The sequence below is a fragment of the Onychostoma macrolepis genome, chromosome 07 (genome assembly GCF_012432095.1).
Source record: "Onychostoma macrolepis isolate SWU-2019 chromosome 07, ASM1243209v1, whole genome shotgun sequence".
Taxonomy (NCBI): domain Eukaryota; kingdom Metazoa; phylum Chordata; class Actinopteri; order Cypriniformes; family Cyprinidae; genus Onychostoma; species Onychostoma macrolepis.
In genome coordinates, this window is record NC_081161.1 from 5,705,832 (window position 1) to 5,718,760 (window position 12,929).

At 33.1% G+C, this 12,929-nt stretch overlaps 1 protein-coding gene across 1 annotated transcript in view; it reads right to left on the reverse strand.

The window, feature by feature from the left end:
- The window catches only part of frem1a (Fras1 related extracellular matrix 1a), a 53,706-nt gene that overhangs the window by 32,572 nt on the left and 8,205 nt on the right, over positions 1-12,929 (reverse strand). Inside the window, exons 4-11 of the mRNA XM_058781547.1 lie at positions 6,535-6,954; positions 5,574-5,668; positions 5,104-5,417; positions 4,021-4,217; positions 3,611-3,934; positions 1,801-1,909; positions 671-802; positions 213-557 (exon numbers count right to left, since the gene is read on the reverse strand). Coding sequence (XP_058637530.1) covers positions 213-557; positions 671-802; positions 1,801-1,909; positions 3,611-3,934; positions 4,021-4,217; positions 5,104-5,417; positions 5,574-5,668; positions 6,535-6,765 — 1,747 coding nt within the window. The 5' untranslated portion in view covers positions 6,766-6,954. The remainder of the gene's footprint in view (positions 1-212; positions 558-670; positions 803-1,800; positions 1,910-3,610; positions 3,935-4,020; positions 4,218-5,103; positions 5,418-5,573; positions 5,669-6,534; positions 6,955-12,929) is intronic.

The following is a 12,929-nucleotide window of genomic DNA, read 5'->3' on the forward strand; positions in this document are numbered from 1 at the left end:
CTTCCTGTTTCACAAAAGGTTCTTTGTCGCGAAAGAAGGTTCTTCAGATTATAAAAAGCTAAGAAATCGCTGGTTATTCAAAGAACGTTTGACTGAATGGCTCTTTGTGGAACCAAACATCTACGGCATCGCTGTGAAGCACCTTTATTTTTAAGAGTGTACGAATTAATTAAATTCATTCAGTTAAGCTTTCCCTTCAATGCTTTCCTCACCTGTGATGCCAGGACCAGGCATCTTCATGATTTCTCCTGCCTGTGGAGGTCTGGTGATGTTGAACATGATATAGTCATCACTGGAGTCCAAATCACAGGCTTGCAAAACGGATCCTCTCAGAAGAGCCGTCTGGCCTTCAGACAGCTCCAGCACCATGTTGGTAATGAGGAAGGGCGGACTGTCGTCTTTGGGCAGGACGTTGATGGGAAACTTGTGTCTGGTTTGATGCAAGCCATCAGTAATGCGGAAGACGATGTAATCTTTAGTCGTGTCGCTGTCATCGTGGTGGTAGCGAACTGCGCCGTCCTTTATATCTTTCACAGTGAACATGAAACCTTTTCCACCTTACATACAGGTAAACACACAGCGGAAGTGAAAATGTTTAGTGTAAAGATATGACTGAATTCAATGTAACAGATTAATATACTGTATCAGGGACAGTCATCTGTATGTGTACCTCTAACCGTGAGTCTCCCGTGCTGCAGGCCGTCCACAGTGATGATCTTCACAGCCTTCAGGTTGTCATTGTCGACAATCTGAAACTGATCCCATGTGATTGGACGAGACTGACCTTCCAACAGACTGAGACCTATTAATATGACAGAAATAAGGAGAAAATTGCCTGCCGTTTTTTTCAACTGCTTTCACACAAAATCTTACACTAATTCTTGGCCTTTGACTCAGTTTTCAATTTCATAAAACACTTTTTGCAAAGCACAACACACAATTCTCTATGTAACCCACACAAATCAATATTATGGCAAAGGTGTTTGCAAATGTTTGTGATATTTTGAATGCAGTACTTCATTTTGCAAGAGATGTGTGTGCAATTCTCGGATTTGTGCGTACAGTTTTGAAAGAAAAGAGGCAAAGTTTTGAAAATGTGTGTAAGCAGTTGAAAAAAAAAGCTGTAAATGCAATTAGCTGAACTTTAAAGTATTTTCTGACCTACCAGAGTAGGACTTTAGAGCATCTTTAAATAAATTTTTAAATCTTTTAATTTTATTAAAACATCTTTTAATTTAATTTGAAATGTACTGCTAAATGTACTGACAGGCATTTTTGGTAGTTTGTCAGTCAACACAAAAACAGGTGCATTTCTTTAATTAAAGGATGACAAAGGTTTAAAAACAATGATTTAAAATGTACTTCAAAGCAAAACATTTAAAATGACATTAAAAATCACTTTTTAAAAGTGTATTTAAGTGTGTTAAGAAACAGTCATGAAAGTGTCTCTCATTAATTAACCATTTATTTCCTTAAAGATTATATTAAGTACAGTTTATTATTTATTTTTTTTAAGTACACTACAAGCAAACATTCTATATAGTTAAGGACACTACAATGGCCTTGTTGTTCAGGGTAATTTATAGTGGCACACAGTAATCAGAGATGACACAAATTGATTTTTTTTCTTTTACAAATCTTGACAAATAAATATTACACCCAAAATAATATGTTATGTATATTGTATATTGTATATATTATATTGTGTGTGTATATAGTGCATATTGTATATAGTATATTATGTGTATATAGCGTATATTGTTTATAGTATAGTGTATGAAAATGATGCACAATACAGACCCATGTTCCACGATACTCTTGGCGCATTGGTATCAGCTGTCCTGATTGACACGTGTACAATCACAGGCTGGCTTTTCTCAAAGTAGAAATCATGCACTTCAAACTCCACCTAATAGAAACGAAAAATACTACTGCATTATGGAGTTAAAAAATAAAATAGAAAAACTTGTGTTTAACATCATGTTAGTACAGTTTCCTTGTGAAAAAGAAGTGTGCATAATTGTATTAAATATCCATTTATGTACTTAAGAATTTTTAAAAAACTGTACTGAAATAAAACACTATTTAAGTGTAATTAAGTGTACACTTTCATTACTATGTTTTTTAACACACAAGTAGACTTTTATAAAATGCAATTTATAATAATGTAAAATTAAAAGTTTTACTTAAAATACACTTTAATAATTGTTTTAATAATCTTTTGTTGTGCTTTAAAGTACATTTATTTTGATGTGTTGACTAACATACTAAAGCACATGTAAAGTACTTGATTTTAATTTGAACTGTAGTGTGTCATTCGATATTACATGTAGTTAATATTACAAGTTAATATATTGTATTTAATATACTGTAAATTAACTAAATTGCAAATACATCATTACAAATGTATAATTACAAATATATTTAAATACATGACATACAAGTTTCATTACAAATGACATATTTTAGTTTATCACAAATGCTTGTCAGCACATTCAGCAGTACACTTTAAATATATTTCAAAAACAATAGAAGTAATTATGAAATTACATATAAAGATCCTATAAAGTCCTGCTTATGTGGGTCAAAAAAAGCACTTTCTAACTGCATTTAATATACATTTCAAATATAATACATTTTTATCTAATTGTAAACAACATGCAGTTAAGCATCTGAAAACATTACATTCAGTCCATACTTCAATATATTCTGGTTACACTTTATTTTAAGGTGTACTTGTTGCAGTGCAATTATTCATATTATATGGAATATTAATTAACTACATGCACTTACTATATGGTTAGGATTAGGGTTTGGTTTAGGGTTACTTGCATGTAATTATGCATAATTTATTGTTATTATAATAGTAAGTAGTAGTGCTGTCAAACGATTAATTGCGATTAATTGCATCAAAAATAAAAGTTTTTGTTTACATAATATATGAGTGTGTACTGTGTATATTTATTATGTATGTATGAATACAAACACATGCATGTATATATTTAAGAAAAATATGTTATGTTTATATATTAAATATTTTTATATATAATAATAATAATATAAATATATAAATGTATATACATGTAAATATTTTAAATATATATATACTGTATGTGCGTGTATTCATATATACAGGTGCATCTCAATGAATTAGAATGTCGTGGAAAAAGTTCATTTATTTCAGTAATTCAACTCAAATTGTGAAACTCGTGTATTAAATTAATTCAATGCACACAGACTGAAGTAGTTTAAGTCTTTGGTTCTTTTAATTGTGATGATTTTGGCTCACATTTAACAAAAACCCACCAACAAATTAACTACTTCAGTCTGTGTGCATTGAATTTATTTTGAAATAAATGAACTTTTCCACAATATTCTAATTTATTGAGATGCACCTGTACACCTGAAGTTTGTATAATAAATAAACACAGTACACATACATATATTATGTAAACAAAAACTTTAATTTTGGATGTGATTAATCGCGATTAATTGTTTGATAGCACTAATAAGTACCAAGGACACCTTGAAATAAAGTGTTACCTATATTCCTTTAAAGTATATTATTTCTGTGCTCTTTTTAATAGTTTGCTGAAGTGTGCTTCAGTACCTCATAGTTCCTGCGCTGTGTGTGGCTGGAGTTTGGAGGCTGGTAGCTGATCAGCATGTCATTGAGATCCGTCCAGGTGAAGGAGGTGATGGGTTTGGTGTGGTCAGACAGGTGAGTGATGAAGCCCTCACTAGGGGCTTTAGTGATGTTGAACACCAGCCGCTGTTTGGGTGTCTCATCATCCTCCGCGTCCAGCGTTGCCGTGGAGACCGGAGTCAGGATGAACTGGTCCACCTCTAAGATGAACATGGACATAAAAGCAGGCTTGGGTGGCTGATTGGGCATTGCATCCTTAATGGTTACCGGGATCCAGGCCTGCTCCGACTGAACGGGAGACGGACAGAGCTGGTGTTAACATAATAGTGTAAAAACACAATGATAAGAAGATGCTGTACTTTTAGAATGAACACCTGGATGATGCTCCTGCTGCGGGTGTCTGTGAGGTCCAGTCTAATGGCGATGTAGTCTATGTCTGGAGATGGTGGGTCAGTGTGGTGGTAACGGATGCCCATCATGAGGAAATCATTGCATGGTACTTTGGTGATCTTCAGCAGTTTGAGACCCTTTAGACACTCGTCAGTCTTACAGTGAGCTCTGGCTTTATTATCTGCAGGGAGACAGAGAAAATAATGTCCTGATATTAAATATTAAACTAGGTTGTGAAATAAATGAACATTTTCTCCATATATTATAATGCTCATATTAAATCAAAGTATATAATAAATTTTCATTCTATTCTGGACACCTAAAATTTTAACATAACATAACATACAAAATAAATAAATAAACAAACAAATAAACACATAAATGTGATACTACCTGCTGTTCTGCAAAATTGTAACACGTTTTTTACAAAATTCTACTATCGTCCCTCTAATCCAAAAAATCTTTGCAAAATATATATTTAATTGCAGCATAAATCTCAGTTGGAAATTATATAACATCAATGGTGTTATTGTTAGCTAAAACAACTGAACTATTAAAATTGTTTTTGTTAATTGATAAAGCAGAAATAAAATTTAAATATTTAAAATAAATAAATGAGTAAATTAAAAATCTAATTTAAAATAAATAAAATTAAAACGAAAATTAGAAATCTTGCCTTGGCAAACAACTGAAATCAAATAAGTTTAACTAAAAGTACTAAATTACAAAAACTAGAAATTAAAGTTAAATACAAATATTTAAATGCACAAATTACTAATCAAATTACTTAAACTACAATTCAAATTAAAACTGAAAAGCTAGTTCAAAATATTAAGACAGATATACTATAATACATACATACATATTAATATTATATTATATAAATATCACTAAAATAGCATTATTGCCACTAAAGTGAATTATGACCCTTTAGCATCCTTCAACTTTCATTTTAACTTTCAGACTTCATTAAATAATTTCTAAAGTACCTTTGTTTCTGTGTCGATAACCTGGATGTGTTTGTACAGTAGGAAAACTGGTTGTGAAATTGTTTGTGAAGATTTTACCCAGCTGTCTTCGTAGAGAAACAAAGCTGTCTGGTTCATCCCCTCTCGGCCCCTCTGGTTTCTCCGGTTCTCCAGTGACTAGCTGACCGTGAACAGGTAGATGTGTCTCCAAAGTTGTCACCCGAACTGTGCACTCAATATTATGTCTGTGTTCATAGTGGAAAGACACAACGTTGCCGTCCAGAACATTGGAGAGGCCATAAAACTCTGGCACCTCCAGATTCTGTGATCCGAACTTAATCGCATTACAGTCCGGCTCCATGATTTCAACACGGAGAGAGAACAGCTCACTGCACGTCTCTGTCTCTGTAAATCTAAACGACAAATCGACATGAAATGTACATATTTAGACAGCAAAACAAAAACAGATAAAGTCAAACCAAAGTATAATATTTCCATTCTATCTGGCTTCTGATACAATGACCTATATTGTAATAATATCAAAGTTTACGGCAGCATGCAAAACATACCTGTACAGACGAAGTTTAACAGTATCTTCTTTTAAAATCGGACATCCATTATGAGTGTATTTCACTTCGTCAGCCAAAAAGTGACAGTCAAAAACCTGACGAATGTGAAATAGTTGTAGAAAGAACAAAAAATTACTTAGTACCAAATTTTGACAAAACTGCATTAACAAACCCGAATTACAAACAGAAACTAAAATAAACTGAACTAAAATATACTTAACGTAATTTCTATTGAAACTTGTATGCTGTGTATTTAAATACATTTGTGACTACACTTTTGCAGTGATGAAGTTGCAATTTAGTACATTTTAAATATATTAACTTTAACCCCTGGTTTCACAGACAAGGCTTAAGCCTAGTCCCAGACTAAAGTGTAAAGTCTGAGCTGTTTTAACTGAAAGAAACTTGCACTGACTGATCTTAAAATATATCAGTGTCTTTGTTTTGTCTCGAGATGCACACCAGTAATGTTTTTTCTGAGGCATGTTAATAAAAATTACTTAAATTTCCTAATATTGAACAATGGCCTAATCCTGGCTTAGTCTAAACCCTGTCTGTGAAACCGGGCCTAAATGTAATACTGAATAACACACTACAGTTAAAATTATAATCAAGTATTTTACATGTGCTTTGGTAAGCTAGTCAACACATCAAAATAAGTTTTATTTTTTAATTTTTTAATTAGACATTATTAAAAAGTGCACTTTTTGAAAGTGTCTCTCTGTAAGTTCACTTAAGTGGCCTCTTCTTTCATTAATATTATATTATCTGCAAGTCTTTTTTGAAACATACTTTTAAGATTTGAAGTGCACTACAAGTGCACATTCAATACAATTAAGCACACTTCTTATTCACAAGGATGGTTCTTCGAAAGTCAAATGCTATCAGATGGAAACTCTATTAGCATGTTCATCACTGAATGTCTAGTGGATAATTCAATGCATGCAGAAAGAGGGTTCACCTGTGGGGTCAGAGTGCCGACCCGCTGTGTAATGGGCTCATTTAGCACAACTTCCAGCTTGCAGGCGTCCTTGACTCTGGGTATGTGAAACTGCAGATCCTCCTCCTGCAGAGAGACCGACTGCCCTCGCTTCACCTTTAGACCAAGATTGGTTTTTACCAGAGAGCCCTGAATCTGCTGGAAAAGACCCAGCAAGAGGAAAGACAAATACGTCCTGTCTTTTGCCGTCATTGTGTTGAGTTTGTGTGGATCAGGACCTCAGCAATGTTTGGTCTCGCACTGTCCTGTGAATGTTTTCATATAAAGTCATCTCCACTTCTTCTTGATACTAACGAGAGACGATCAGAAGCATTGCTCATGTGTATCAGGTCAGAGGAAAATATCTTGTTCTCTCTCCAATCATTACATGAGATGTGATATCTGAAAAGAAAACAAAAATATTATTACACTTTATTTTATATATATATATATATATGTGTGTGTGTGTGTGTGTGTGTGTGTGTAACATTTTTTCCGGTAATTTAAAATTGTAAATAAAAATGTAAAAATGTAAATACATATTATTTTTATTATTTGTTTGTTTGTTTGTTTGTTTAATATTGAGGTGAAATATGATCCATACATGATTGTTAGGTGTTTTTTTTTTATGATATTCACAAGTTAATAAATGCATAAATGGAGAAATGAGATGCTTTCCCATTAATCCATGATAAATAACCTGCAAAAGAAGGAATTTGGGAATCAAATTCTCCTCAGTTTGAGGCTAAAACATCTCCGTCAGCTCTCTCTGACAAGTTTGTTGAGTGATCGGGGAAAACTCCTTCCAAGCCCAGTCCCACTGAGGTGATACGTCAACTTAAAAGATGACCTTTGGCCCTAAACAATCTCTAGGAGCTGGAGTGACCAGTTTGGAGACTGAGGCTGTCTCATCAGTCAGCACTGAACTCACTGCTAAAGAGGGCCAGTTCTTCCACCTGCAGTTTAATGAGCCATTAAAACAGACTCAAGGGCATGATCGGGGCCGGTTCTAGACATTAGGAGGCCCTAGGCAAAAATCATGTTGGTTTAAAAATAAAAATAAAAATATTTCATAACAATATAAGTCTTTACTATCACTTTTTATTTATTTAACACATCGTTGCTGAATATTATTATAATTTTTTTTTTGTCAAATAAATGCAGGCTTGATGAGCATAAGAAATTGCTTTCAAAAACATTAAAAATAGTAATGGGTCCAAACTTTGAGCAGAACTGTATGTACATATTCATCAAACTTTATCTAAGGTAATCTCTTTTTTGTTTCATGAAGATGTTATTGTTGTATTATTATTTATTTTACTGTTTTATTTAATTTAATCACAGTTCCAGAATACCACTTCAGTAAGTGCTTTTATCATTTTTTCTCCTATGGGCAGGATTTCCCCCTCACATTTAATCAACATTGACTACAGATATTGTGTCATATTATTAATATCAATAATAGTATATTATAATATTAATATTATATTATAATATATTAATAATATTAATAGTATTGCATTGTTACCCTAAATATGACATATATACACAAATCAAGTGGAACAGAAAGACACGATCAAACATTCAGAAGGCGGGACCCGCTTTGAAACTTAATTGCAGATGAGTGACAATTCAACTATATCCAATAAACAATGAGGCTAGTAGCCTATTTCTGCCCGTCTTGACTGGTGGACTGGCGTATAGGGGATGTTACGGTTATGGAGGCCCCTCCTCAAAGCCCGAGGCCCTAAACAATCGCCTGCTCTGCCTATAGCTAGCGCCGACCCTGGGTATGATAAGTGAATCAAAATGATCAACTCAAATTTAAATAATATTCCTCCAGACCATAAACATACTTTTTTTATTAATCAAATGTGTTTCATCAAAAAAAATTAATTAGTCATATTTTTGGCTCAAAGCATCTCGAAGCAAAACAATGAAACACGCAATGGACTTGTGCAGTGCATTTCTGTGAATTTGAGCTCACTAGGTCACAGTGGGTCTTTTTCTAGCATCAAAACATCTGGAATTAGTCCGTCTTTGTTTACTCACTAACATGTTTACTTTTAAAGGCCTCTCCTCTTTTCTTCCTGCTGTCTTTCTCCATTGGAAAACCCAATTTTCTAAGATTGTTCCACAGCCTCAGGCTGAACAAAGTCAAAGCCAGGCCACAGAGTCTTTCATAGCTTAAAAAGCAAGATTTAATCAGTCTGTTTTGTTGGGATGGCGTGAAATTTCATAGAGGTACAAACAGCGACGACTCAACATAAAGACACTCAGAAACAAAGAGAAAACAGGCAGCTCTTAAAAATGACTGAACACAAAGTACTAATTCAAATACAAATTCTTGTTGAACAAACGATGCTGCAAAGGTTTACAAAACCACTCTTACTTTGTTTTGCCATCATAAAGCCACAGTTAAGCTGTGAGAGGAGGTTTTTCACCTCTAAGAAGAAGAACCATGAGCACAATGAACCGAAACAAGTAACTGCATGTGCTCTGTTTACCATTAGCCTGTCTCTGCTTCCTTAATGTATAAGAGGGTTGATCGCTCTCCTTGTGAGGAAGAAGTGTAATTGTATTGAATGTGCACTTGTAGTGCACTTAAAATCTTAGAAATATCTAAGAAATAAAAGAGGGACACACTTTCAGAACTATGTTTCTTAACCCTCTGTTGCTCTTTGGTCACTTTTGACCAAAAACTTTTCTGTTTTGAATTTTTAAAAATCACAGCTTCATCGGAATGGTACAAAACTTGGTGACTTTCATGGCATTTGGAATGTGAACACACACAAAAAAAATTGAGGGCTTGATTCGAGCAGGCTAAGTGGTCGGAAAAAAAAATACTTGTGGTCTTCGGTCAAAAATTTTTGTGTGTACAATCTACAAATCTGCCACAATGCAGAAAAAAGTACACAGCAATGACGGGGTGAAACTTTAAAATATCAAGAGTGCAAAACCAACACATCCACTCACATACACACGCGTACACACACACACACTTATACACACACACCTATGAACTGTGACTGTAACACAGCAAATATATAGAATAAAAGCAATAATTCAACTACAATGCAGTAAAAAAGTAGACAGCAAGGAAGGGGTTACACTCTGAAACATCAAGAGTGCAAAACAGACACATCCACTCACTCACACACAAACAGATATACACAAATACACACATTCAAATGAATTGGTATGGTTATAACCATATAGCCATAACAACTCAGAAAAGTGAAATAAGAGGTTGAAATCAGATCAGACCCAGAAGGATTAAGCTCTGATAAAACATTCCTGTTCATTTCAACATTCCTGTTCAAAATGCTTTCTCTGTGGTCAGGTTTGACTGTAGTAATAATAATTCAAAAACTGACGCTTTAAATCAACATTTCAAACCAAAAAAAATCTAAACCTTTACAAAACGTTGTCTTTGAAAAAGTCAAAATATATATCCAAACCCACAATTTAATAAAAATAAGTATTTATGTCTCAAAACAATTAGAGAATGTATAGGCCTTTTATATAGAGCTAAATGGGAATCTATGGGCTAAACCATGGAATTGCAGATGTTTTTCTTATTTTACTCCCACCAGATGGCACTAATCTGGCTTAGAAAAAAATAGGATTTTAAAGACATTGGCTCTATTTTAACATGAACAACCTGGTTGAACATGAAATACTGCCATAATTGAAAAGTAATAGAACATATACTTTTTCTTTTTAAAATTGTTGTATTATTTTCAATGGGAAAATTGGATCATAATTATTGCATAAATATGAATTAGTACCATGAAATTCTCTCAAAATACAAAAGAAAAAAGAAAAAATATTATTAAACAAAAATGTGTTACATTTATTGTACTGGGAGGGGGTTACATTTTAGGTCTCCGGTCACTTTTGACCGTGACGATCACAAGTGTGACTCCCAAATAAGGAGCACCAGTGTGTTAACACACTTAAGTACACTTTTACAAAGTGCACTTCACAATAATGTCAAATTAGAACTTTTACTTTAAAGTACATTTTAAATCATTGTTTACAAAATGTAAAGTGCATGTAAACTACTTGATTATGACTTTACATAGTGTTATTTGACATTACATTTAAAGTTAATACATTTTAAATGCAGTAAATTGCAACTTCATCATTACAAATGTGTAATTACACTGTAAAATTGATAACCTGCAACTCTTACCTTAAAAAGCTTATTTCTACCTGATTAACCAATAAATGTTAAAAGAAAATTAGGTATAAATTAATGTATTTAAGTTCATTTCGTATGCTTAATATTTTTGTCTTGAATAAAACCAGTTCAAACCATTTTCAGGCTACCATTTTTTCAGCAATCAAATGCATTTAAATCCATGACCTACAATGAATGAATGAATGATGATGCATTTATATAGTGCTTTATTGTGCATTGCTATACACCCAAAGCGCTTTACAATCATATATGATTGTAAAGCGATTGTAAAGTTGCAATAGAAATAATATTAAATTTAGCTTACCATAAATGCTTGTCAGTGCATACGTCAGTACACTTTAACCATATTTTAAAATACAATAGAAGTCATTTTGAAATTACACATAAAGATGTACTGTACTTAAGTCCTACTTAAGTGGGTCAAAAAAGCACTTTAAAGTTAATCTAATTACATTCAAAATAAATTCCAGTTTCAAATGAAATGTCAAGCACTTGCTATAGGATTAACAATGTGTTCATTATTTTTAATAAGTTAGTAATTACAGCAAATGCTGTCGTTTGGAAAGAACAAAAGATCAACAGGATTTGGCCTTTCATATTTAGGTTAACAATGATCCAGCGCTCCAGAAATATGATGCCATGTTTTATCAACATTTTATCAAATTGCATTATAAAATGTGAAAATAAAGGTGTTAACCTAGTTACTTATCACCTTTCCATCATGTGATGTCAGACAATGTTGATGAAAAGTAAAACATTGTTTCATCTTGTCCATGTGCGGCATCTTAAAACATATGATACCTATAAACAGATGTGGTAAATGACTCCTTATTGAGATCCCAAACCCTCATTTAACTGTCTTCAAGTCCAGACACCTTTAGTTTGGCATTACATCATGCTTTTTGTTGAGGGCACATGGTTTTACTGTCCTATGCATGCTGCATGTGTTCAGTATACCTCACAGAAAAGGCCTAAAACACATCACTATCTCTCTTTAAATCTCTGTGTATTTTTGCTTCGCTAACGACAATCATCGTAAACAAAGTCCAAGTAGAATCAACTGTTGCGTCTCTGAGCAATTGATATATTTTAAACAAATCAGCTGAGTAAATGATTCAATGACTCATTCATTTAATTCCTGAAAGAATCAGCATTTTGAACTAATAATTTGAACGAATGATTCAATGAGACAGTCATTTGTCCCAGTTCTGTTGGACTGTTATCAGCGCTCTTAGAATGCTGCTCGACCAATCAGATTCGAGAACCGGAATGTCTCCAGGAAGAAAAGCACATTTGTCATTTATTTTAGCTACTTCCCTGTCATAAGGATGTTCATCAACTCTACTGCCGTGATGTCATGGAAAGAGGATTGTGTGTTCGTAAGCTAAGCTTCCACTCTGCAGGTGCAGGAAGTCTATAACAGGGAGGATTATGGGTTCTCTTCACAGGTTATTCTCCAAAAAAGGGCCAAATTCCTTGTTGTGCTTTGTAGAGATTAGCACTGGGACCTTTTCACATCACTGCAGCCCATCTCAACCACATGCCTCCCAAATCCAGTGAGTAAAAGCCAATGTGTTAAGTATCGTCTTACATTACAAAAAGGAAAATTATAATTATTATTTAATGGTGAAAAACTACCAACATATCCTTACATCATCCTGCTCAGTATTTTGCCTTGCGGAAAAGATATACACTTTATCTTGCTTTTTATAAAATAACACTTTAAAAGAATATACTTGAATGTGAATTGAATTTAATGTTTCTAACACTTAATCACAATACATTTAAAATTAAATGAAATTAAAGTATTAGAGTTTAAATTTATATTAAATATAATTAGCTGAACTTTATAGCGCACTTAAGTAGGATTTAACATCTTTATATGTAATTTCATTATTAACTTTATTATCTTTGAAATATGGTTAAAGTTCTGTACTGCCATGTATTTATGCTCAACTAAAATATATTTAAATGTCAATTCTATTGAAGATTGTTTGTTATGCATTTAAATATATTTGAAATGACTCCTTTGTAATGATGAAGTTGCAGTTTAGTGCATTTTAAATATATTATATTGGTATATTACTGTTAAAATTATAATCAAGTACTTTACATGTGCTTTAGTATGTTAGTCAACACATCAAAATAAGCGTACTTATTTAAAACACAC